This window comes from Rhinatrema bivittatum, chromosome 2 (genome assembly GCF_901001135.1).
Source record: "Rhinatrema bivittatum chromosome 2, aRhiBiv1.1, whole genome shotgun sequence".
Lineage (NCBI taxonomy): Eukaryota > Metazoa > Chordata > Amphibia > Gymnophiona > Rhinatrematidae > Rhinatrema > Rhinatrema bivittatum.
Window position 1 is genome coordinate 370,129,428 of NC_042616.1, and position 23,497 is coordinate 370,152,924.

At 48.8% G+C, this 23,497-nt stretch overlaps 1 protein-coding gene across 5 annotated transcripts in view; it reads left to right on the forward strand.

Annotated features, from left to right (window-relative positions):
- Window positions 1-23,497, forward strand: part of GALNT4 (polypeptide N-acetylgalactosaminyltransferase 4) — a 400,871-nt gene that overhangs the window by 205,467 nt on the left and 171,907 nt on the right. For all 5 annotated transcript variants that reach the window (XM_029589960.1, XM_029589962.1, XM_029589959.1 and 2 more), the window contains 4 exons: window positions 7,460-7,629; window positions 7,722-7,911; window positions 9,425-9,610; window positions 15,459-15,576. In XM_029589960.1, the coding sequence (XP_029445820.1) occupies window positions 7,460-7,629; window positions 7,722-7,911; window positions 9,425-9,610; window positions 15,459-15,576 (664 nt within the window). The remainder of the gene's footprint in view (window positions 1-7,459; window positions 7,630-7,721; window positions 7,912-9,424; window positions 9,611-15,458; window positions 15,577-23,497) is intronic.

Here is a 23,497-nt window from a genome sequence, read left to right on the forward strand (position 1 = left end):
GGAGCAAAATGGGTTGAGGGAAGCTTAACACGAATAAATTTAGTGCTGAGCCATACCTTATCTCCAGGTTGAAACTGGGGTGCAGCACAGTGATAGGCGTCAAAAGCCCTTTTTGATCTTTGAGCGGCCTTCTCCAGCAGCTGTTGGGTATTTTGCCACAGTTGATGTAATTCTTGAGCAGTTGCCTGTGCTGCCGGGGAGGTGACAGACAGTGGAAGTAGAAGCAGTTGCAAGGGTTGGCGTCCATAGACCAGCTGGAAGGGTGATAAACCCGTGGAGGTGGAGATATGGGAAGTCAGTGCGAACTCCGCCCAAGGCTGGAGGTTGGCCCTGTCATCTTGCCACAAACTAACGTATGCTCGCAGGAACTGTTTAAGGGATCTGTTGGTCCTCTTGGTTTGGCCATTGGCTTGAGGGTGGTAAGCTGAGGTAAAATCCAAAGAAATATCAAATTTCTTGCAAAGAGCTTTCCAGAAGCATGCAGTAAATTGGACCCCATGGTCGTAGAGAATATGTCTGGGAAGACCATGGAGCCGAAACACATGCTTAAAAAATAGTTTGGCCAACTGAGATGCCATAGGGAGACCTGGTAGGGCCACAGAGTGCGCCATCTTAGAGAAGCGGTCGATAGTGACTCATATTTCCATTGGAGATCGGCTAATCCACAATAAAATCTGTGGCGATATGGGTCCAGGGTTCGCTGGGAGTAGGGAGTGGCTGTAGAAGTCCCCAAGGTTTTCCTGCCGGAGGCTTATGCTGGGCGCACGTGGGACAGGACTCTACATATGCTTGGGTATCCTTACGCATGGTAGGCCACCAGTAGTAGTGTTGCAGAGTGGAGAGAGAGTCCTGGACTGACCTGGGTGTAAACCTTGGGTCGCAGCAGACGAGGAACCACGGTCTTACCTGTATGTATAGGAGAGAACTGACTCAGCACCGCCCCAACTCCGATGTCGGAGGCGTCGACTTCGACCACAAATAGGCATGTGGGGTCCGGATGTCGGAGACAAGGTTCTTTCAGGATGGCCGATGAGATCCTGAAAAGCGGTCATGGCTTCCGGCGACCACTGAGAAGGGTTGGCACCCTTGCGGGTCATGGCTGTGAGTGGAGCTGTCATAGGAACATAGGAAACATAGTCAAGGTGGAATAATGGTGAATAAAAGAGCAGTAGTAATTGGCGAAGAAATGAATCTCTGGAGTGCCTTGAGACCTGTAGGTTGAGGCAATCATGGATGCACTTCAGCTTCTGGGGGTCCATCCTAAACCCCTGACTGGATACCACATATCCCAGGAAAGGCACGGACTCATGTTCAAATGAGCACTTTTCGAGCTTGGCGAAAAGTCTTGCAGGCATTGAAGAACTCGGGAAACATCTCGGTGATGACTTTGGAGGTCATGAGAGAAGACTAGAATGTCATCGAGATAGATGACAATGCACTGGTACAGCATATCTCTGAATATTTCGTTCATCAACTTTTGAAATACCGTGGGTACATTGCACAAGTCGAATGGCATCACAAGGTGTTCAAAGAGGCCGTTGCGGGTGTTAAAAGCGGTTTTCCACTCATCGCCCTCCCGGATTCGGACCAGATTATAAGCCCCACAGAGATCCAATTTAGAAAAAACCTTGACTATTTAAAGCCTCTCAAAAAGCTCCGATATGAATGGCAAGGGTAGCGATCCTTGGCGGTAATCTCATTTAAGCCTCTGTAGTCGATGCAGGGGCACAGGGAGCCATCTTTTTTTCCCATGTAGAAAAACCCTGCCCCTGCCGGAGACTTGGAGGGCTGACTAAACCCTTTGGCCAGGTTTTCCCAAATGTATTCCAACATGGCTTGGGTCTCTGTCAGAGAGAGAGGATAGGTCCTGCCCCGTGGAGGCTCTGTATTGGGCAGCAAGGTAATTGCACAATCATACGAGCGATGAGGTGGTAGAGTGTCTGCTGCCTTTTTTGAGAAGATGGAGAATGACGCATATTGTGGTGGAAGGCCGGGCAGAGAGGGTACAGTCGTCATGCAAGGCAATGGTGAGACGGATTCCAGGCAGTTCTGGTGACAGACCGAACCCCACTGGGAGAGCTGTAGGGTAGTCCATTTGAACTGCGGAGTGTGCTTCTGAAGCCAGGGTAATCCCAAAACAACCGGGTGGATGGCCTTGTCTAAGATGTGGAATGAAATTGTCTCCTCATGCAAGGTTCCAGTGCATAGTTGGATGGGAGCAGTAGTGTGCGTGACTTCACCAGCCAGAGGCAGAGCCTCCAAGGTAGCATTCTCTGAAATGCTCCCTGTTCCATGCGCAGGTCACCAGAGGCAGGCAGAGCTCCAGAGTCTCAATGCGTGGATGAGACGACGGTGCAAGGAAGAGGGATTCAGTTTTGTTAGGAACTGGGGAACCTTTTGGGGAAGGGATGGGCTCCACCTTAACCAGGGTGGAACCAGGCTGCTGGTGCTAACCTTTAAAAAGGAGATAGAGCAGCGCCATTTTGAGACTCAAAATCGCCGTCCGATGCCAATACTCAAAATGGCGCCGATCGCCTTTGCCCTCACTATGATGGCGATCGGCGCCATTTTGAGTATTGGCATCGGACGGCGATTTTGAGTCTCAAAATGGCGCCGATCGCCGTTGCCCTCACTATGTGTGTCATAGTGAGGGCAAAGGCGATCGGCACCATTTTGAGTATTGGCATCAGACGGCCGGCGTGCAGGAGGTCGCTCCCGGACCCCCGCTGGACTTTTGGCAAGTCTTGTGGGGTCAGAAGGCCCCCCCAAGCTGGCCAAAAGTCCCTGTGGGTCCAACGGGGGTCCCGGAGCGACCTGCCGTCCGATGGCAGGACTCAAAATGGCGCTGATAGCCTTTGCCAATACTATGTCACAGGGGCTACCAGTGCCATTGATCAGCCCCTGTCACATGGTAGGAGCACAAGATGGCGCCGGTGACCATGTGACAGGGGCTGACCAATGGCACCGGTAGCCCCTGTGACACAGGCTATCGGCGCCGTGATGAAACCGGCAAACGAGTGCAGCGATGGCTTCTGGACTCCCCGCTGGACCACCAGGGAGTTTTGGTAAGTCTTGGGGGGGTCAGGAGGGTGGGGGGTTTAAATTTTTATTTAGGAGGCCGAATAAAACAGATATCTGTTAAATACGTGGGGGGCCGCGATGCGTTTCGCCTCCCCACGTATTTAACAGATAGGTCAAAATAAGTTGCGGATTACAAATACGTGGAAAACGGATGCACATCCCTAGCCATTAGCAATGGTAGCATGGAATAGACTTAGTTTTTGGGTACTTGCCAGGTTCTTATAGCCTGGATTGGCCACTGTTGGAAACAGGATGCTGGGCTTGATGGACCCTTGGTCTGACCCAGTATGGCATTTTCTTATTTTCTTATGTTCTTATGATAGACGAGAGAAGCAAGGGAACCGGAGAGCGAATGGTGGGGATCCGCATGTGCTCGGTGAGCTGCTTTAAGATGAAGTTCCCTCCAGCCCCGGAGTCCACCAGGGCTAAGGTGAGGAATTCCTGATTGTTCATCTGGATGGAGACAGGAACTGTCAGTGGAGGAGATGGTGAGATCAGGCCTAGGAGAAGTCCTCCAGCAGATCCTAGGCCCGACAGTTTCCCAGACAGACTGGACACAAGGCAATGGCATGCCCGGGTTGACCAAAGTACAAGCAAAGGCCAGACTGCTGTCGACGACAACGTTCCTTTGGGGAGAGTCTACTCCTACCCATTTGCATGGGTTCTTCCTCGGTAGGACTAGGCGGAGTGGTCAGTCTAGGAGGAGACTAACGTCGAGCTCGAGACGTTCCTGAAGTCGGTTTCCAGGAAGCTGTGGATTCAAGAGAGCGTTCTTGTAAATGACGGTCGATGCTCCCAGTGAGATCAATGAGAGAGTCCAAGGAGGTGGGCAATTCAACCTTTATGCAAGGACTCAAGCCCTCCAGGAAGATAGAGCGCAGACAGTCGGAATCCCAATGCAACTCTGACGTGAGAGTTTGAAATTCAATGACATAATCCGTTAAAGGGCGAGAGCCCTGCTGAAGATGAAAAAGAGTTGACCCAAAGACAGCACGCCGGCTGGGGTCTTGAAACAGGGCTAGGAACCCTGGAAGGTCCTGAAGGATGGGATCTGCTTGCTCCCAGAGAGGTGATGCCCAGGCCAGGGCTTTACCTTCCAGAAGAGCCAGAATGTACATGGTCTTGGTGATCACATCTGGGAAGTATGTGGGTTGCAAGCAGAATTGCATATTGCATTGATTCAGGAAGCCCCGACACATGGTAAGGTTTCTTGAAAAGCGTGGTGTTGCCGGCAGCGGCACGGTCAGCCGAGGAGCCGGTGAAGATGTGGAAGTATTGAGCTTGATAGACGTAGTGGTGGCAGTCACTGTGGCATCTAAGCGAGAGCTCAGGTTGTTTATGGCAGCAGCCAGGGACTCCAAGAACTTCTGTTGTTCGCTGATCCGTTGTGCCAGGCCAGGAATGGCCTGCAGAACCGAAACCTCTGCCGGGTTAATGAACTTGGCAATCTGTTATGATTTGTGTGTATGTGGACCCTTGGCCTGAGGTGCGAGACTGCTGGCAGTAGTTGTGCATCCCGAGGCAGGCCCCGTGGAGCGGGGAAGCTCAAGGTAGTCTCTAGAGTAAGGAGTGTGGACAGTCTTGATGAACATAGGCGCAACCCTGAGGAGCAGGGGAGGCCAGCCGAGAGACTCAGATGTTGCCGCAGTAGTTCCAAGGGAGACCCGAGTGGTAGAAGCCGGTAGCTGGATAGGACCCAAGAGGTGCAAAGCCAGCCCGAGGAGCGGGGTAGGCCAGGGGAGCAGGAACCAGACAGGGTCCAAGAGCTATGTAGGTAGTGGCATCTCAGGAACACGAGGCAGAAGTTGAGGACTCGTACGGAATTGTTGCCAAGTCAGCTTGCTGAGGGTGTAGGTGGAGCTTAAGTAAAGGAGTCCAATGACCATCAATCAGGGATGCCCCCAAGGTTTCCGCCGAAGTGGTTTCAAAGGCGGGGCCTGTGACGCGCATGTGTGCCTAGGAAGGCCCAACATTGAAGTAGGAAGTAGCGGCGTCCATGCTGCCGCGAGGAGGCCCGAGGAACAATGCAATGTAGGCAGGCCCGCACAGCGAGCAGATCCGGGAAAGGCAAGCAGTGAGTACTCGCGGTCGCAGCCATCTGCGACCGACAGGCATAACAGTGACTTTGTGACCTTGAAACTTCAGAGTACATTAACCCTGGATGACATTACCTTGAAACTTCATAGCACATTAACACTTTATCTTACACTTGCCTTTGTAGCGATGGTCCTCATTTGAGAGGCTCAGACAGCACCTTCTTTTCAAACACGAGTAGACGACATGCCTGGCCAGCAGGTGTCACTGAAGCTTGATAGCCTGGATTCCTTAATCCACAATAATTTACAGATACATTTTTTTTTATATTATCCTTGCGAAGCCAGTCCCAGGTATGAATATAATGGCCTCCTTCTGGAGCTCTTAAATTGGTTTGAGAAAATAACTAATTAAAACAGGTAAAAGTTATTAATGTCATCACAAAGGCTAGTCTAATTTCATAAACTACAACAGTCAATGTCCTTTACAGTGACACTGACTGTTGTAGTTAATTGCTCCAGGGCAGGGTTGCTAGTTTGTTTGCCATTGATGATTCACTATTAATGTCAGCATGCTGAAACAGGTCTTAAGAGTTATTTTTGAGAAAAGTTTTGTAGGGTGGATAAGACTTGGATTACCTTAGGATTATTTTAGTTATGCTCTCTAAATGTACTGTCCTTGCTAAAAAAAATAAATACATTTTGTTAGAAGAGCCTTGCTCTGGCTCTGTACCAGGTTGGCAGTCAGCTGGTCTATAGTCAAACAATTCCTCCCAATCTTTCTGTCTCATTTCATGCTTTCCTAGGCTATCATTAGACATGCTGCTCAGAAACTCATAGAAATGTATGTTTGCATGTTTCTGAAAAACACGTCTACACAGGTTGGAGAGTGCATGAACCTATTTAGGAATTAGATCCCTGCTGGACTTACTCTCCTAGTCCTCAGGCCTCAACAGTTCTATGTTGCACTCACTTACAAAGTGAGGCAGTTTTTCAGTTCAGAAAGTATAGGAGCTTCAGACAGGGCCCAACTGTAAAGACTGTTGGAAGTAAGTTTATACTTTGGAAGGTAGAGTCTGACAAAGAAAAAGCAAAAGAATATCAATAGTAGCTAATATTTTCTTTGCTTTATGGATACCATCACTGGCCTGGTTTATGAACATTCCAAACAAATGGAGTTGGGTAATATTATCTTCATTCCCTTTTTACCCTCTCCTTATCCTTCCCCCATCTCACAACTCATTATTATTTCCTTCCTTGTTCTCCCAAACTTATCCTGTTTTCACCCTCCCCTATTCCTTCCATTCTTTCTCCTCTTCCCTTCCTGCTATCCCCCTATACTTTTCCCTCTATCTTCTGCTTATCCCTTCTTCGTTCTATATCTCCTCTGCTTCCCTACCCTGTGCTACCATTGGGCTGCAGAGTTTCTCTGGGGCCCTGATGATGGTGACCCAAGAGTGGATGGGCTTCACCAGTCACAGGTTCTGATAGCAGATGGTGCTGTTTAAAGAGCATGCGTGGCTATAAATGCAGACAGGAAGTGCTTCTGTCTCCTCTGCTGTTGAGCCTGTTTCCTTCCACAGCCTATTGGACAGGCATTAGCTTTGACAACCAATAGGTTAAAAGATGACACAAGCAGCAGCAGCATAGGAAACAGAAGCACTTACTGCCTGCTACTCTTTCGGATAGTAGAAAGACTAGGGGGCACTCCATGAAGTTAGCATGGGGCACATTTAAAACTAATCGGAGAAAGTTCTTTTTTACTCAACGCACAATTAAACTCTGGAATTTGTTGCCAGAGAATGTGGTTCGTGCAGTTAGTATAGCTGTGTTTAAAAAAGGATTGGATAAGTTCTTGGAGGAGAAGTCCATTACCTGCTATTAAGTTCACTTAGAGAATAGCCACTGCCATTAGCAATGGTTACATGGAATAGACTTAGTTTTTGGGTACTTGCCAGGTTCTTATGGCCTGGATTGGCCACTGTTGGAAACAGGATGCTGGGCTTGATGGACCCTTGGTCTGACCCAGTATGGCATTTTCTTATGTTCTTATGTTCTTATGTACTTAGATCTGCTCAGAGCTATCAACATCTGGTAACCCTACACAAGCCAGATCAGCTCTCAACAGTTCTGCAGTAGTTGGCAGTCTGGATCTGTTATTCCAGACATTTAGATCTCCTTTCCAACTTCTGGACACTTATCTTAATTTCTGTAAAATCTGGAACACATCCAAACCATTAGCAACCCACATAAAATGCAGATACAGTAAATTACATTAACAATTGTGTCTTGACACAGATGAGAAATCTGTTAATGTATAATTTTCTTATATTTTAAAATTTTAGATGTAAAGCTAAGACCTTCAATTACAGAAAGCTTCCCACAGCATCCGTAATAATTGCCTTTTACAATGAAGCATGGTCAACATTGCTGCGGACGATACACAGTGTTCTAGAAACTTCTCCTGCAGTACTTTTAAAGGAGATTATACTAGTAGATGATTACAGTGATAAAGGTACAGCAGGCTGGAGCAACAACTAGTACAATTTGATTTTCTTAGGAGGATGCTGAATTTGGGACTTTAAAAAAGTTTGTTTTTGATTGCAGTATATTTGAAGAGTCAGCTTGAAACATATGTAAGCAATGTGAAACGAGTTCGTTTAATACGAACAAACATAAGAGAAGGACTGGTCCGTGCTCGCTTAATTGGGGCTACATTTGCCACTGGTGATGTCCTCATGTTCCTGGACTGTCACTGTGAGTGCGTCTCTGGTTGGCTGGAGCCACTTCTGGAAAGGTACAGTGAAGTGTGGGCTAATATGATTGCTGAGTGAGAGGAAAGGGAGAGGAGTAAGCAATAGTCATGATGCACATCTGATTCCACACATTTCCTCATCCCGATTCATCTTAAGGCATTATGCCTGTGGTATTTCACTGTTAATTATCCTGTCATTCTCTTCTTATAATTTAATGCAGCTTGCCATATTGCCCCTGCAATGTCATGTCACGATGTACTCTGTTTACTGTCCCTAATCATGTGTCACATATATATATATACTGTTGCATGATGACAATGATGTCAATGTAGTAAGCACAAGGACTTCAGCAGTGAGAAACTACTTTCTCATGCTTCACAATAATAGTTTCCTAGATTTTTCCAAAGGTGACAGTTGGTTTAAACTGATATTCACTTTAATTTTAGGCTGATTAAAAAAGCTGCTGCAGAGCTGCAGATGCAGTGTTTCTACGCCTCCAGCTACTGCTGGCAGCCAGTGTGGGCTAAAGCACATACTGTATTTCTAGTCCTGCCTCCCCCCCCCCCCCCCCAAGTGCCATCCATGCTGTGTTTCATGTCCCACCTCCTCAATTCACAGCCAAAATACCTGCTCTCTAGTGCTGCAAATGCATTTGAAGCAGGCCCTGTCCATCAGAAGCACTTCCCAGCAGGCTTCCTGGCCCTGCACAAAAAGCAGAAGTGCAGTGCTGCACAGCATGGGAGCCTCATTAAGCCTGCTGCTGAAGGAGAGAGGAGAAACCTGGAGCCACCACTGCTATGAATGAATATGTTGCAGTGTGGGGAAGGGTGGGAGAAGCAAATTCTCGGCAGCAGAGGTGGTAGGGAATGGGGATGCTGCTGAGTGGGTGGGTGGGAGAATCTGCTTAATATTTTATTAACCTGGCTTCTGTCCTCCAAGATAAATTCCAATGCTTACTGGAAAAATGTCATTTTTTAAAACTGATTTTCTCCTGTAATAGAAGCAGATCTGGGTTATGCCTCTTGTTTTTAACAAACAAACCCCTAGATTTATCATAATACTATAAATAAAGTGGAAATAGCGCCCACGATAAAAAAAGGGGCATGGTTAGGCAAATTTCCCTTCTCCCGCATAGCATAGGTAATTTCCGCAAGTCATGATATATTTATTTCGCCTGCACTATTTTTCACTTTATGCGCTGATTAATACACCACAGGTGCGTTACCAGGAAAAGGTTTCTATCACTATGCCATTCAAAACAAAGAGAGAGAGAGAGAGAGAGCGTCTTAAAGTTTATAGAAGTCACCAAAAGTAGACAGACTCAGTCACATGCAAGTTGCTATGCACAGTAATATGTCACACTCTATATCAATGTAAGAGGGGACACTTTTAAGTCGGGGTGTGGTTTTACATATACAGTAGGAGGTACGAACAGGAAGGTCCACATCACTGAAGATTTTCTGCTAGTTCAATTGATGAAAGGTACAAGAGGAGTTGATTTGTACAATGTATTCTCGACCTAGCTTGTTGCACTCTCTACCTGTCATACTGCAGGATTGGTGAGAATGAGGCTGCCATAGTGTGTCCTGTTATCGATACCATTGACTGGAATTCATTTGAGTTCTACATGCAGATGGGGGAGCCCATGATCGGGGGCTTTGACTGGAGGCTGACATTTCAATGGCATGCTGTACCTGACCATGAAAGGCGAAGGTGGAAGTCCAGAATTGACCCAATCAGGTGATTTAAGCAGCCTTTTTTCTTCCTTGTATCATGTCCTAGTTTAAAAATGAAAGCTAATGTGGTTTTCATGCAAATTTCCTGCATAAAGAACAAGTCCACAGGATCTAACATTTTAAAACATTTGTTTCTGAAACCCATGCTATGAAAAAAAACTAAATAGCTCTTAATTCAAAAGAATATTTTAGTCTCTATATTGTAACACAAAAATAATAAATAAGTAACATTTCCTATGACAGTCTCCATGCCAGTTCAGTAAAAGTAGTACAGCACAAAAAGATAGAAAGATAAAAAAAAGACCAAATACCTTCAGGGGTCTTGTATTCCATTCGAAGCGAGAGAAGGGACACTTGGCCAGTGAAACTGTACTAATCCAGGACACCTGGTCCCTCCTTCGATTCCTAGCCAATGCACCATCTGCTATGAAAAAAAATTATCAGCACAGACTGGAAGTTCTTTTTCATTTACCCTTTATTCATGCGCGCATGGGGAGCCAGCAGGTAATACTGAATGACATATGCAAGATTTAAATACACTTTCTTACCAAGATAAGATGTTAATATAAGCACTTTTAGTTAAAGATGAAAAGGGTGAAGATGTGCACATTCCTAACCCCCCTGGGAAAACTAAACTAACTGTGAAAACATTTACAGGGAGGTTATGTTCACACCCTTGCTTAATCTCACAGAGGAAATGAAACATTTATTCTTATCTTTGTATCATGCTCCACAATTTGTAAATGCTTGAGTCAACAGCTTGAGTCAACATTATATTTTACCCTGGCATCCTTTATACAAAAAGGATCTTAACCATTTTAATTATTTCATGCAGCAGCCAGTTACTTGCTTTATTATTTTTATCTTGCTATATCTCACCTTGATCATTCTGTGGAAAGCTATGTAACAAATTAAACATTATCGGCCAGATTAAAAATCCCAGCGTGCATTAAAACCGGGATTTTCGAACGCCCGCATCCACGTGCATATCTCCAGGTACTCGCTGAAGACTGGCTTGACGAAAATGGGCGGGCCAGGGGCATGGATGAGGCATGGGCTCTAAGGGAATTGAGAGCCAGACCCTTAACCGACCCGTCCTATAGGAAGGATAACACGTGTGCTACGGAGGCACTCAAAGCCTGAGTCCCCTTTGCCAGACACCAAGATTCAAAGACTTTCCAGACTCAGACATACGCCACAAAGGTGAGCTTCCACCTAGACCGTAAACACCTCCTCTCAAAAGCCATGCTGCTAGACAAAAGCAATCGGCCTGATCCGAAAATACGGGACCCTGGTGTAGTAGGCCGAGGAGATGACTGAGTCGTAAGGGACCCTCGACCGCTAGATTTAACAGATCTGCGAACCAAGGATGGCGTGGCCACTCCAGGGCCACGAGCACCACCTTCCCTGGGTGACTCTCTATCCGCCATAGGATTTTGCCCACCAGAGGCCATGGAGGAAACACATAGAGTAGAACCCCCTGAGGCCAGGGAAGTGCCAGAGCATCTATGCCCTCAGCACTGTAATCTCTGCTTCTACTGAAAAACCGAGGAGCCTTCGCATTATGACGATTTGCCATGAGATCAACTCGCGGACAACCCCACTTCTCGTGAATGAGTTGCATTACTGGTCTGACAAACTCCCACTCCCCTGGATCCAGAAGTTGTGCGACTGAGGTAATCAGCTTGTACATTCTCGACTCGGCGATATGAGATGCTGAGATTGTATCAGGTGCTGTTCTGCTCACCGTATCAGGTCCTGAATCTCCAGTGACACCGCATGGCTCCGAGTGCCCACCTTGTCTGTTTATATACGCTACAGTGGTCGCATTGTCTGAGAGCACTCTCACTGACCGCCCTTGGAGCAAAGGCTGAAAGGCAAGCAAAGCCAAACGCACAGCTCTGGCTTCCAACCAATTGATAGACCAAGACGCCTCTCGTTCGACCAGGAGCCCTGAGCTGCTTGATTTTGGCAAACTGCTCCCCCAACAGATAGACTCACATCCGTGGTCAGGATTATCCAATCCGGAATCTCCAAGGACATTCCTTTCAGAAGGTTGGGAATGTGGAGCCACCATGACAGACTGTCCTTGGTCTCTGGAAGAAGAGAAACGGGCTGGTGATACTTCGCTGACACCAGACTCCACTGAGCCAAGAATGCTGTCTGCAGGGGACACAGCTCCAAGGTAGAAGTCATGGAACCGAGGACCTGTAACACGTCCCAAGCCGAGGGGATCCTCAACTCTGCCAATCGCCAAATCTGCAATTGAAGTTTGCGAACCCTCTCGTTCGCCAGAAAGACTCTGCCTTTGTTGGTGTCGAAGAACGCTCCCAAATACTCCAGAGTCGGTGAGGGTACCAGGTGGCTCTTTGCCAAATTCATCACCCAGCCTAACGACTGCAAGGTCTGAAGTACCATCTGTACCGATGTCTGACAACTGGCTTCCGACTTTGCCCGAATGAGCCAATTGTCCAGATAGGGATGCACTAGCACTCCCTGCCGATGTAAGGCCACCGCCATGACCACCATGATCTTGGTGAAGACCCGAGGTGCCGTGGCAGAATGGGACGAAAGGTTCCCTCCTCCTTCGGGACTACAAAATAGATCGAATACTGCCCGGTTTGAATTTTCTCCGAAGGCACCGGTACCACGGCCCCCAAGCGCTGCAACCTGTGCATAGTCTCCCGCACCACTCTGCGCTTCTGCAGTGAGCTGCACGGTGAGTCTAGGAACAAGTCGCGGCTGGGCCTTGCAAAATCTAAGGCATAACCATCTCTTATCACCCCTAGAGCCCACTGGTCCTATGTTATCTTGGCCCACTCCCCGTAAAACAATGCCAGCCGACCTTCTACAAAAGGAACTGCAGAGTGGACCAGCCTCCTTTCGTTGTGTAGACTTGGGGCCTGAAGCAGTGGTATTGCTGGAGTTCCTGAAGGGTCTATGGCCCCCTCGAAAGGGCTGCCCCCAGGACTGTCCTCCAGATGAGGAATTCTTCTGTGCTGGCGCTCCCGCGGAGCGCGGTTGGCAAAACCGAGTGTCACGAAACCGTTGCCGAGGCGGAAAACTGCGTCTAGCCCAGAGTCTGTCTTCTGGCAAGCGAGAGGCACCTTAGCATCTGCCAGCTGTTGCACAATTTGATCCAAGTCCTCCCCAAACAGGTGCCGATCCTTAAATGGTAAAGATGACAACCAGGACTTAGAAGAAATATCCGCCGACCAGTTACGAAGCCAGAGCATGTGCTGTGCCGCCACTGCTGACCCCATAACTCGGGAGGACGTCCTGACTACGTCATACAATGCATCGGCTACTAAGGCTATCGCCGATTCCAAACAGTCTGTGCGAGCTGCTTGCTTGTCCGTGAGTGTCTGTTCCTCCTGTGTACGCTGCACCCAGCGTAAGCATGCCCTCTGCATGAGGCTGGAACAAATAGCAGCGCGAAGACTGAGGGCCAAGAACTCAAAAATCCTTTTGAGTTGAATCTCGAGTTTGCGATCCTGAACGTCCTTCAACGCTGTCGCCCCTGTAACCGGGATAGTGGTCTGTTTCATCACGGCTGAGACCGCGGCATCTACCTTGGGTAGGGCAAATAACTCTAGGGTCTGTTCTGGCAACGCATATAGCTTAGCCATAGCCCTGCCTACTCTCAACCCTGTGTCCGGTGAATTCCATTCCTGCTCCAGAAATGTCTGAACAGAGTCATGGTACGGGAAACCCGCTGACGGATGCCTGATGCTTTGTAAAACCGGATCTGTACCATCCTTACGCGCTTCAGCCGCTGGAGACTAGAGACTCAGTTCCTCCAGAACCTGAGGAATAAGTGGTGCTAACTCATCTCTGCGGAACAGCCGGAGAATCTTGGGATCATCCCCCTCTGCTGGCGGTCCAGAGTCCAGGTCGTCTGGGTCGTCACCCCAGTGTCCATATCCGCCCTCCCCATACCATCGGGGATGTCCTGTGGCACCTCCGTGGGAACACGCACCCCTCGAGCGGGCGGAGCTCCTGCCTGCGAGGACCCCTGCATGCCCTGACCGGGAACCGCATCAGGCAGGGATCCTCCCCGGGATAAACCGGGCTCCGGGAGCAAAGGGGGGGGGGAGGTGGCTGACCACCTGCGCCAGGCCACACCCCTGGTATTGCGCCAAAAAAGCTTTGTGCATCAAAGCACAAAATTTGGGCGAAAAGGGAGCCAGATTCTGCCCACGTCGGCGCAGGCAAGGGGTCCCTTCCTGGGCCCTATTGGGGACCTGGGTGCACCGGAAAAAGTACTGGAAGGGAATCCTCTGGCGGCTGTGGTAGCAGAGACCCGGAGGATTCAAAATGGCCGCGGTTTCCGAGACGGGACTCCTCGCGGTCGCTGCCGGGCCTGACACTGCCGAGAAAAGCCCAGACATGCGCCTCCGTCGCTTAGCTGGCCTGGGAAGCTCGAGGGACCTTCCCCCCTGGAAACGCAGGCCACGCAAAGGCCGAGACGATTTAGGCGCAACCGGAGTCGACCCGGACGCGCGACAAGCCAACCCCTCACCATCGCGGCGCCAATGGCCAGAGGAGAAATCGGCCCAAAACAAAAAAAATCCTGTAAACACCGCGAAAAACCGCTGAAACCATGCTGGGGAGGGGAAGAGAGTCGACACAGCTCCTACCTGTTTCCAGCCTACCAGACCCTTTTTTTTTTTTTAAATTTACTTGCCCTAATAGCAGCCTCACTGAAGAATTTTTGTCCTGCACTGAAGAGAGCTGTCCAGCTCAATTCAGCAATTAAACAAAAGAGAAAAGTGAGGAACTCATTTAGGAGCCAACCCTAAAAAGTGAGGAACTAATTTAGGAGCTACCCTACACCAGGTCTGTCAAGAACTGATGGGTGCACATGTGCTCTGGTTCAAACATGCACACCCTACCAGTCCCCAGCAACACAATTTTCCAAGGATGCCATCGTACAGGATCTTTCAAGACTTCATAGGTCTCTATTGCAATCTGAAGTAGGGACTTCTGTGGCCTCAAAATCTCTTGTACTACGGCATCTTTGGAGAATTCTTGTGCTGGTCCAATAAAAGGTATCACAGCTTGTAGAGAACATAAGAACTTAAGATTTGCATACTGGATCAGACCAAGGGTCCATCAAGCCCAGTATCCTGTTTCTAATAGTGACCAATCCAAGTCACAAGTATCTGGTAAGTACTCAAACATTAGATAAATCACAAGCTACTATTGCTTATTAATTACTGTAATAGCAGTTTATGGATTTTTCCTCTAGAAACTTATCCAAATCTTTTTTAAACCCAGTTACACTAACTGCTGTAACCACATCCTCTGGCAATGAATTCCAGAGCTTAACTATGCACTGAGTGAAAAAGAATTTTCTTCGATTTGTTTTAATGAGCTACTTGCTAACTTCATGGAGTACCCCTGGTCCTCCTATTATCTGAAAGAGTAAATAACCAATTTACATTAAATTGTTCATGTCCTTTCATTATTTTGTAAACTTCTATCATATCCCCCCTTTTCAAGGGGAATAACCTACTTCTGGGTGTACTTCCATTGAGATCCATACACATTTTATGGATAATTAATGGTCTGAAGATATGCATTTAAAACCGTGTAATTAAATATTCTGCCTTGTGGTTGTGTTGTCCATCAGAGAGAAAAACCACTGATGGTGTTGTGGAAAATATAGACTTCTTTCACATACTTATTTCATCTATTTCAGTGCTCTGTATTTTACAGCTCCCTATGAACTGCTGATATCAGCAAATAAGATGACATCAAAATCTACATTACAGACATTACTAATGTAGGGTAATAGAGAGAAAATGGGATACACCTTTTTATTCTACTTGTATTCTCTTCATTCTCAGATCCCCAACTATGGCTGGAGGGCTGTTCGCTGTCAGAAAGAAGTATTTTGAATATCTGGGTACATATGATATGGGAATGGAGGTATGGGGTGGAGAAAACCTGGAACTGTCCTTTAGGGTAGGTACCTTATAATGTATTATTATGCAGTAATGATAAATCAATTGCTCTCTAAGGGGCCTATTTATTAGGCTGTGATAATGCGTTTTACCCTGTGGGTAAAACGCATTATCACAAAGTAAATGCAAATAGCATGCGGAATTTACAGTTATCTCTAACTTCTGTGAGTTACTTGTGGGCCCATAAAACAGGTGCAACTTGGCCATGGTAATGAACTTTGTTGCTTGCAAAGCAATTTATTGCCATAGCAATCAATAGCACAACATGAAAAAAAAAAGTTGCAGGCTTTGCTGATGTGGGAAAGTTATTTTAACTCTTTGTTCTGGATTGCCACTGTTACCTTAAGGGCACACATTAATTTCTTTGAGGGCTACCTTCTCTGCTACTTTCCCTACTCTTCTGTCCTCTAGGGGTGGATTCTTTTCTGTGCAGGGGGGGGGGGGGGGAAGGTTAACCTTCTTGGCCCTGGCAGTGCTGCTCTCCCTTGTGTGTGTGTGTTATCATAGCTCTTTGGGACAGTTACCTTTACAAACCAAGCTGGACTCTCTGGATGGGTGTTCAAATTAAAGTTTACAGTCATTGATTTCAAAAGAATCAAGAGATGCAAAAAAATAAAGTGTGCAGTTACATCCATGATCTTTAGATTTGCATGAGCCAGGATTTAATTGATCTCTACCTCTGTGGATGTGTCCTTCCAGGCAGGGGCTTGAAACTTGCTTATCCTCCATGGATGGGGATGATAAGTGTCCCAAGTGGACTGGAACGTCTTAACCATGGATCCCCCTACCCGAGGTCCTTGTTGAATCAGGAACTCCAACCTGGCAATGTCCTGTGTCCCGGGGTGGAAACTCAGTGGAGGGTCTTCAGATGTTCTTCTCCACTTCTCTCCAACTCCGCTTTAAAAGATAGGCTCAGACCTTCCAGGAGGAAAAGGCCAAGTGCTTGAAAGTCTTTTCAGCTTCCAGCTCTGGGTAAAGAAGGGTGACAGAAAAAACAGCTTCCTTCCTCTGTAGCTAGTCAAAAATTCAACAGGAAAATCCTCTTCCTTAACTGGTCACTGTGTCTCCTCGAGCTGGGTGAAGAGGTATATAGTTTCCTTCTGTCTACCCTGAGCAGGGGATACAGCCTGCCAGGAATAGTAGGTCAAAAAACTGCAAAGATCCAGAAAAAACAGCAAAAATCCTTCAGGATCTTGCTCTGTTTCTTCCAGTCCTATCAGAGGACATGGCAGGGCAGTGTCTCTCCCTTCTGTGCTAAGCTGGGGTCTAACTTGGAGAGAACACTGAAACAGCTCCTTCTCCCTCAAAATCAAATCTATACTGCCACACTCTAATTTGGGCTAGCCCCCCCCCCCCCCTTTGTTCCTAAAGGACTTCCAATTCCAGAGGGTGCTGTGTTGAATGGTATGCTCTTTGTTACTGTCCATCTAAGGGCTGGGAACTAGGGCCATCTAGTGGAGACCTCATCGTCTCTACATTAGCTAAGATTTAATGATCCCAAGTCGACAACTTAAAAGGGGTTTCCCCATCTTCCACTGTAAAAATTCCTTGTTGGTGATCTCCCCTGCATACCTGCTCTGCACATACATTTATTAAAAATCCCCATGCTTAAGCCCTGTCCATTGCAAAAAAAATGTGCTCCCCTTCTAAAAGCCTCCCCACACCCTTAGAGTCTCCAGCGGCTTACCTCTAAATCCTGGGGGTCTTGCGGGGGCAGGAGTGATCCCCATTCACTCCTGCCCCGCTGACCCCAGGTACTGCTTTGCATTGATCTGGGGTATGGGTAGTCTAGGAAGGAGTTGTCCTACGGATCACCAGGGAAATTTTACAGGAGTGAGACTGGGGGGACTCTTACAAGGTCTTTTGGTCCATTTAAAAGTTAATGGCCCAAGGATTGGGGGTCGCCACCACATTGCTGCAGCTGAAAAAGCATAGTTTTAATGCAATGATAATGAGAGGAAAATTACAGTGGGATTCCTGAACTGCTCAAGTACAGTATGGGAAAGTGCTGTTTTACTGCAACGTAGTAAATTGGCCCCTAAGCTCGTTACATTAACAAAAATTCAAAAACTCTTCACCCTCAAGATAGCGCCTGTAACATTTGGCCTGTCGTGGGAAGGTCTCATCACCAGCTGCACTCATCCCAGAATGCCACCAGCCCGCCCTGATGCCATGCTCCATTTTCACAGCATGAACGCTGCCACTCCTGCATGTGCCCATAGGCATGGGCAAACATACTCTCACCAGGGATAAAGGCCCTGCGACAGGAAACCTAATTCGGCACCGCTGGATGATGTCATTAAACGCTCCCTATTTCTATCCAGTGGCACCATTTCCCAGCACCTCAGCAGCAGGTCCTCCTGCCTTGCAGTGCATGTTGCTTCCTTTTTGTGCCTTGCCTTGTTGTCCTGCCTTGTTTCATAGTAGCCACGTCCCAAATCCATTCTGGCAGCCCCAGTGCTGCCTTGGATCAGAAAGGTCTCCCAGTAGGAGAACATTACCCTGGTGTAGCAGGAAGTGATCCTGTAGCAAGGACCTGCTCTCCAGGTGATGTATTGTCCTCTCGCACTGAGGACAAATCTCTCAGGGCTACTGCCCAGGAGGGAAGGGTTAGGCCGGCCATCATAGTTGGTGATTCAGTTATTAGAAATGTAGATAGCAGGGTGGCTGGTGGACGTGAGAACCGCCTGGTAACTTGCCTGCCTGGTGCGAAGGTGGCAGACCTCACGTGTCACCTAGATAGGATTATAGACAGTGCTGGGGAGGAGCCGGCTGTCGTGGTACATGTGGGCACCAACTACATAGGAAAATGCGGGGGAGAGGTTCTGGAAGCCAAATTTAGGATTTTAGGTAGAAAGCTGAAATCCAGAACCTCCAGGGTGAAATTCTCTGAAATGCTTCCTGTTCCATGTGCAGGTCCCCAGAGGCAGGCAGAGCTCCAGAGTTTCAATGCGTGGATGAGACGATGGTGCAGGGAAGAGGGATTCAGCTTTGTAAGGAACTGGGGAAACTTTTGGGGAAAGGGGAGACTTTTCCGAAAGGACGGGCTCCACCTTAACCAGAGTGGAACCAAGCTGCTGGCACTAACTTTCAAAAAGGAGATAGAGCAACTTTTAAACTAGAACAAGGGGGAAAGCCGACAGTCACTCAGCAGTGCATGGTTCAGAGAAATGTATCCTTGAAGGATATTAATGAAACAGGAGAGTTAGGGCATCCCAACAGAGAGGTTCCATCAAAAGCAAACATAGTTCATATGCCTATATGTAAAAAATCACCAAAGCTAATGATTTCCGAATTATCCCAAACAACTGAAAAGCAGGTTGTTAAAACAAACAAAAACCACACTTTGAAATGTCTGTATGCCAATGCCAGAAGTCTAAGAAGTAAGATGGGAGAGTTAGAGTGTATAGCAGCAAATGATGAGATTGACATAATTGGCATCACAGAGACTTGGTGGAAGGAGGATAACCAATGGGACAGTGCTATATCAGGGTACAAATTATATCGCAGTGATAGGGAGGATCAACTTGGTGGGGGTATGGCACTTTATGTCTGGGATGGTATAGAGTGCAAAGTGAGAATGGAATTATTCTCAGTAAGCAGTTAATGAATACTGAGATCATAAATTTAGAATACTGTAACTGTAATATTTGTATAGAGATAAGACCTCAGTGTTGGCAAGAGATCTGAATTAACAGAAACTTCTGATGGCCAATTGGTCCAATCATCGGTCTTATAATCTCTAATTGAATATAAACTGTTATCACAGACTTACATATTAATTTATTAAATTTTTGTTTTTATTTTTATTTTTATATTATTATTATATTATTATGTAAAAACTATTGGCACTGGTTTAAACAACACTGTGAATTTCAGTTTTTGCTGTTCTGAAATCGTTTTAAACTGGCTTATTTTGCTTGCTATTTCTTTAAAGAATTGTGCTGCTCAGCTCGGAGTTAGTTTTGGTACGTTTTCGGAAAGCGTAAAAGGTAAGCTGAGCCGTTGTTGTAGGAGGGGCGCCCGGAGCTGAGACGAACACGTCCGTTCAGCTGCACCACATCACGTGACCTCCCATATTGTTTATTATTGAGCGCATATTGCTGTACGCATATTATTGAGCGCATACTGTTTATTATTTAGTGTATATTGCTGAACGCAATTATTGAGCGCATACTGTTTATTATTGTTTATTATTGAGCGCATACTGCTGAACGCATATTATTGAGCGCATATTGTTCTTGAGCGCATATTGCTGACAGCATAAGCGCCGGCGCCATGGAACACTTAAACGCCCTGGCGTCTCTAGAGGCGGCACCTCCTGATTCCGGCATGCAAGCTCTTGGCCTGTGCTCAGCGTGCCAGCTTAGAGCCAAGCAGAGCGAGGAGCCAGACTCCCTTTGTACCCAATGTGAGGAGGCAGTGGGAGCCTCGGGCCAGGATCAGTCTCAACCGAGGTTTACCGACAGTTCCCCAGGGGCCACCCCGGATCTAGCGGGCCATCTCGAACAGCCAGGAATCCCGGGGGGACCTAGTACCCCGACGGCTGGAGACCGCTTCCATTTCCTGGGTGGACATATTTAAGGGGATCCACGCCTTTGTACAGATGCAGTCGGCTTCCCGTCCTGGACCCGCTGCTGCTCCGGCTGACCCTGCCCCCGGACCTTCTCGTCCTTATCGTGAGCACCAGCCTCTGGGCAGTCCGGCTCATGCGGACCCTGATATCTCAGAGGACGAGTCCGAACCCTCCAAGGAGGGGGAACTTCCCTTGGGGATAGAGCCATAACGAACTATGAGGCGGTTCTTTCCCAAGGAAGATCTCTCCGACCTGGTCTCTCAGTGCCTGACGGAGTTGGCTATTCCAGGCCCCAGCACCATGGAGGCATCTACGCAGAACCCCCTGCTGGAGGGTCTTCGTCCCACAGCCCGCCATTTCTCCTTCCTGCAAGCGGCGCAACAGCTGATAGATTTGGAGTGGAATGCGCCGGAGGCCTCGTTCAAAGGGGGTCGGGCCCTGTCCGGCATGTACCCCCTGGACCCGGCAATCAAGGATATGCTGGCGTGCCCTAAGGTGGACGCCTTGGTTAGCGCTGTGGTCAGGCGCACTACCATTCCAGTGGAGGGGGGGACGGCCCTCAAGGAGGCTCATGAACGACGCCTGGACGCCATCCTGAAACAAACCTTTGAGGTGGCAGCTCTGTCTCTACGAATCGCAACCTGCTGCACAGTGGTGACGCGTTCCTGTTTGTCACAGGTCGGGAACAATGCTCCGGCAGCGGACATGGAGTCAGCTCTCTCGTTCCTTACAGATGCCGCCTCCGACCTAGTCCGTACAACAGCCAAGGGGGTCTCATCCTCAGTAGCAGCCAGGAGGCAGCTCTGGATTCGGAATTGGTCAGCCGATGCTCCTTCTAAGACACGTCTCACTAGAATGCCGTTCAAGGGTTCTCTCCTGTTCGGCAGCAACTTAGATAAATTGGCCAGCACATGGGGCACCTCTCCAGTACCTCAACTGCCGGAAGACAGGTCCAAGAGGAACCAGCGCATCTTTCCGAGGCCCTCCAGAGGTAGAAGCACCCAACGCTTCACTCCCTATAGGAGTCGCTACCAGGCACCTCGTCCTCAGGCCAGGAACCAGTCCTTTCGGACCAAGCAGCGCAAGAGGGGAGCCGGCTCGGGTTCAGGTCCCGGCCGCGCCTCACAATGAGAATCAGCCGATCCATCCGGGGGACGGAGCCAAAGGGGGCAGGTTAACCTTCTTCTACCCCAGATGGGTCGAGATTACGTCGGACCAGTGGGTCCCCGCCATCATCCGAGAGGGCTATTATCTGGACTTCCATCACACCCCTCCGGACAGGTTTGTGGAGTCTCCGTGTCCAATCCACAAGAAGGCGGCATTAGAAGTTACCCTGGCGAGGCTCCTGTCCTTGAAAGCCATAATCCCAGTACCTGCATGGGAAATGGATTCTGGGCACTATTCCATTTATTTCATGGTGCCCAAGAAAGAGGGCACTTTCCGGCCCGTATTAGACCTCAAGTCAGTCAACCGATACTTAAGGGTCCCGAGGTTTCGCATGGAAACTCTGCGCTCAGTCAAGACCGCAGTACAGCCAGGGGAGTTCCTCACGGCCTTAGACTTGTCAGAAGCCTACCTGCATATCCCGATCCATCAGGATCATCAGCGTTACCTACGCTTCAAGGTCCTGGGACGACACTTCCAATTCCGGGCTTTGCCCTTCAGGTTAGCCACGGCACGTGGACCTTCACCAAGGTGATTGTAGTGGTAGGAGCGGCGCTCATACGGGAAGGAATCCTTGTCCATCCCTACCTAGATGATTGGCTGATCAGGGTGAACTCCTGAGAGGAGAGCCATCTGGCAACCAACAGAGTGATCGCACTTCTGGAAAGCCTGGGATGGGTAGTCAACCTGAGCAAGAGTTGCCTACAGCCTTCCCAATCACTGGAATACCTGGGAGTCCAGTTCGACACCCAAGCAGACAAAGTCAGTCTCACCACCAAGAGAAGATTAAAACTCCAGACGCGTCTACGGTCCTTGATGGGAGCCAGCCGGCCCATAGCTTGGGATTATCTGCAGGTTCTCGGTCTCATGGCATCCACCCTGGAAGTGGTATCCTGGGCGCGGGCCCATATGAGACCACTACAACGCTCCCTTCTCTCTCGATGGAGCTCACGCTTCCGGAATTACTCCGTGCATCTACCTCTACCAGCCAGAGTGCGGACCCAGCTACGGTGGTGGTTGCAGTCCGACCACATGAGCAAGGGGTCAAAGATGTCCTCCCCCACATGGACTCTGCTCACTACAGGTGCCAGCCTGAGCGGATGGGGAGCACACTGCGAAGAGCTCACCGCCCAGGGGCGGTGGAGCAGAGAAGAGTCGGGGTGGAACATCAACCGTGTAGAGGCACGGGCAGTCCGGTTAGCCTGCCTGCAATTTGCTCCCAGATTGCGGAACAGAGCAGATAGAGTGATGTCCGACAACTCCACCGTGGCATACATCAACCGACAGGGCGGAACCAGAAGCCAACAGGTGTCCCTAGAGATAGCCCCACTGATGGCTTGGGTAGAGGCGAATCTCCAGGACATCTCCGCTGTCCACATTGCCGGAAGGGACAACACCGCGGCAGACTTCCTCAGCTGGGAAAGCCTAAATCCGGGAGAATGGCAGCTGTCCCCCACAGCCTTCCAGATGATCGTGGATCAGTGGGGGACTCCGGACATGGACCTACTAGCGGACAGGTCCAATGCTCAAGTACCCAGATACTTCAGCCGCAAGCGAGATCCGTTCTCTCACGGGATCGACGCCCTGGTTCAGCCATGGCCTCCAGGGACCCTGCTATACTCCTTTCCTCCGTGGCCCCTGCTGGGCGCCCTTATACACAAGATTCAGAGGCACAGGGGCCTAGTTCTTCTAGTGGCACCAGACTGGCCAAGAAGACCCTGGTACGCGGACATGAGAAGACTACTGACAGGGGAGCCTCTTCCCCTGCCTCCGCTCAGGGACCTGCTGCGTCAAGGTCCCATCCTCCACGAGGATCCAGCTCAATTCTCTCCTACGGTCTGGCCATTGAGAGGGCTAGACTGAAGAAAAGAGGTTACTCGGAGCCGGTGATAGATACACTCCTCCGAGCACACAAGTTTTCCACATCCCTCACCTACATAAGGATCTGGAGAGTATTTGAAGCCTGGTGCGACACTCATGGCACCAATCCACATGCGACTACTATCCCTATTGTTCTGGATTTCCTGCAGGATGGGCTTCAGAAGGGTCTCTCCCTAAGCTCCATCAAGGTTCAGGTGGCTGCGCTGTCTTGCTACGGTCCCAGGAAGGATGGCAAGACCATTGCCGTGCACCCAGATGTTTCTCGCTTCCTGAAAGGAGTCAAGCACATTCGTCCGCCACT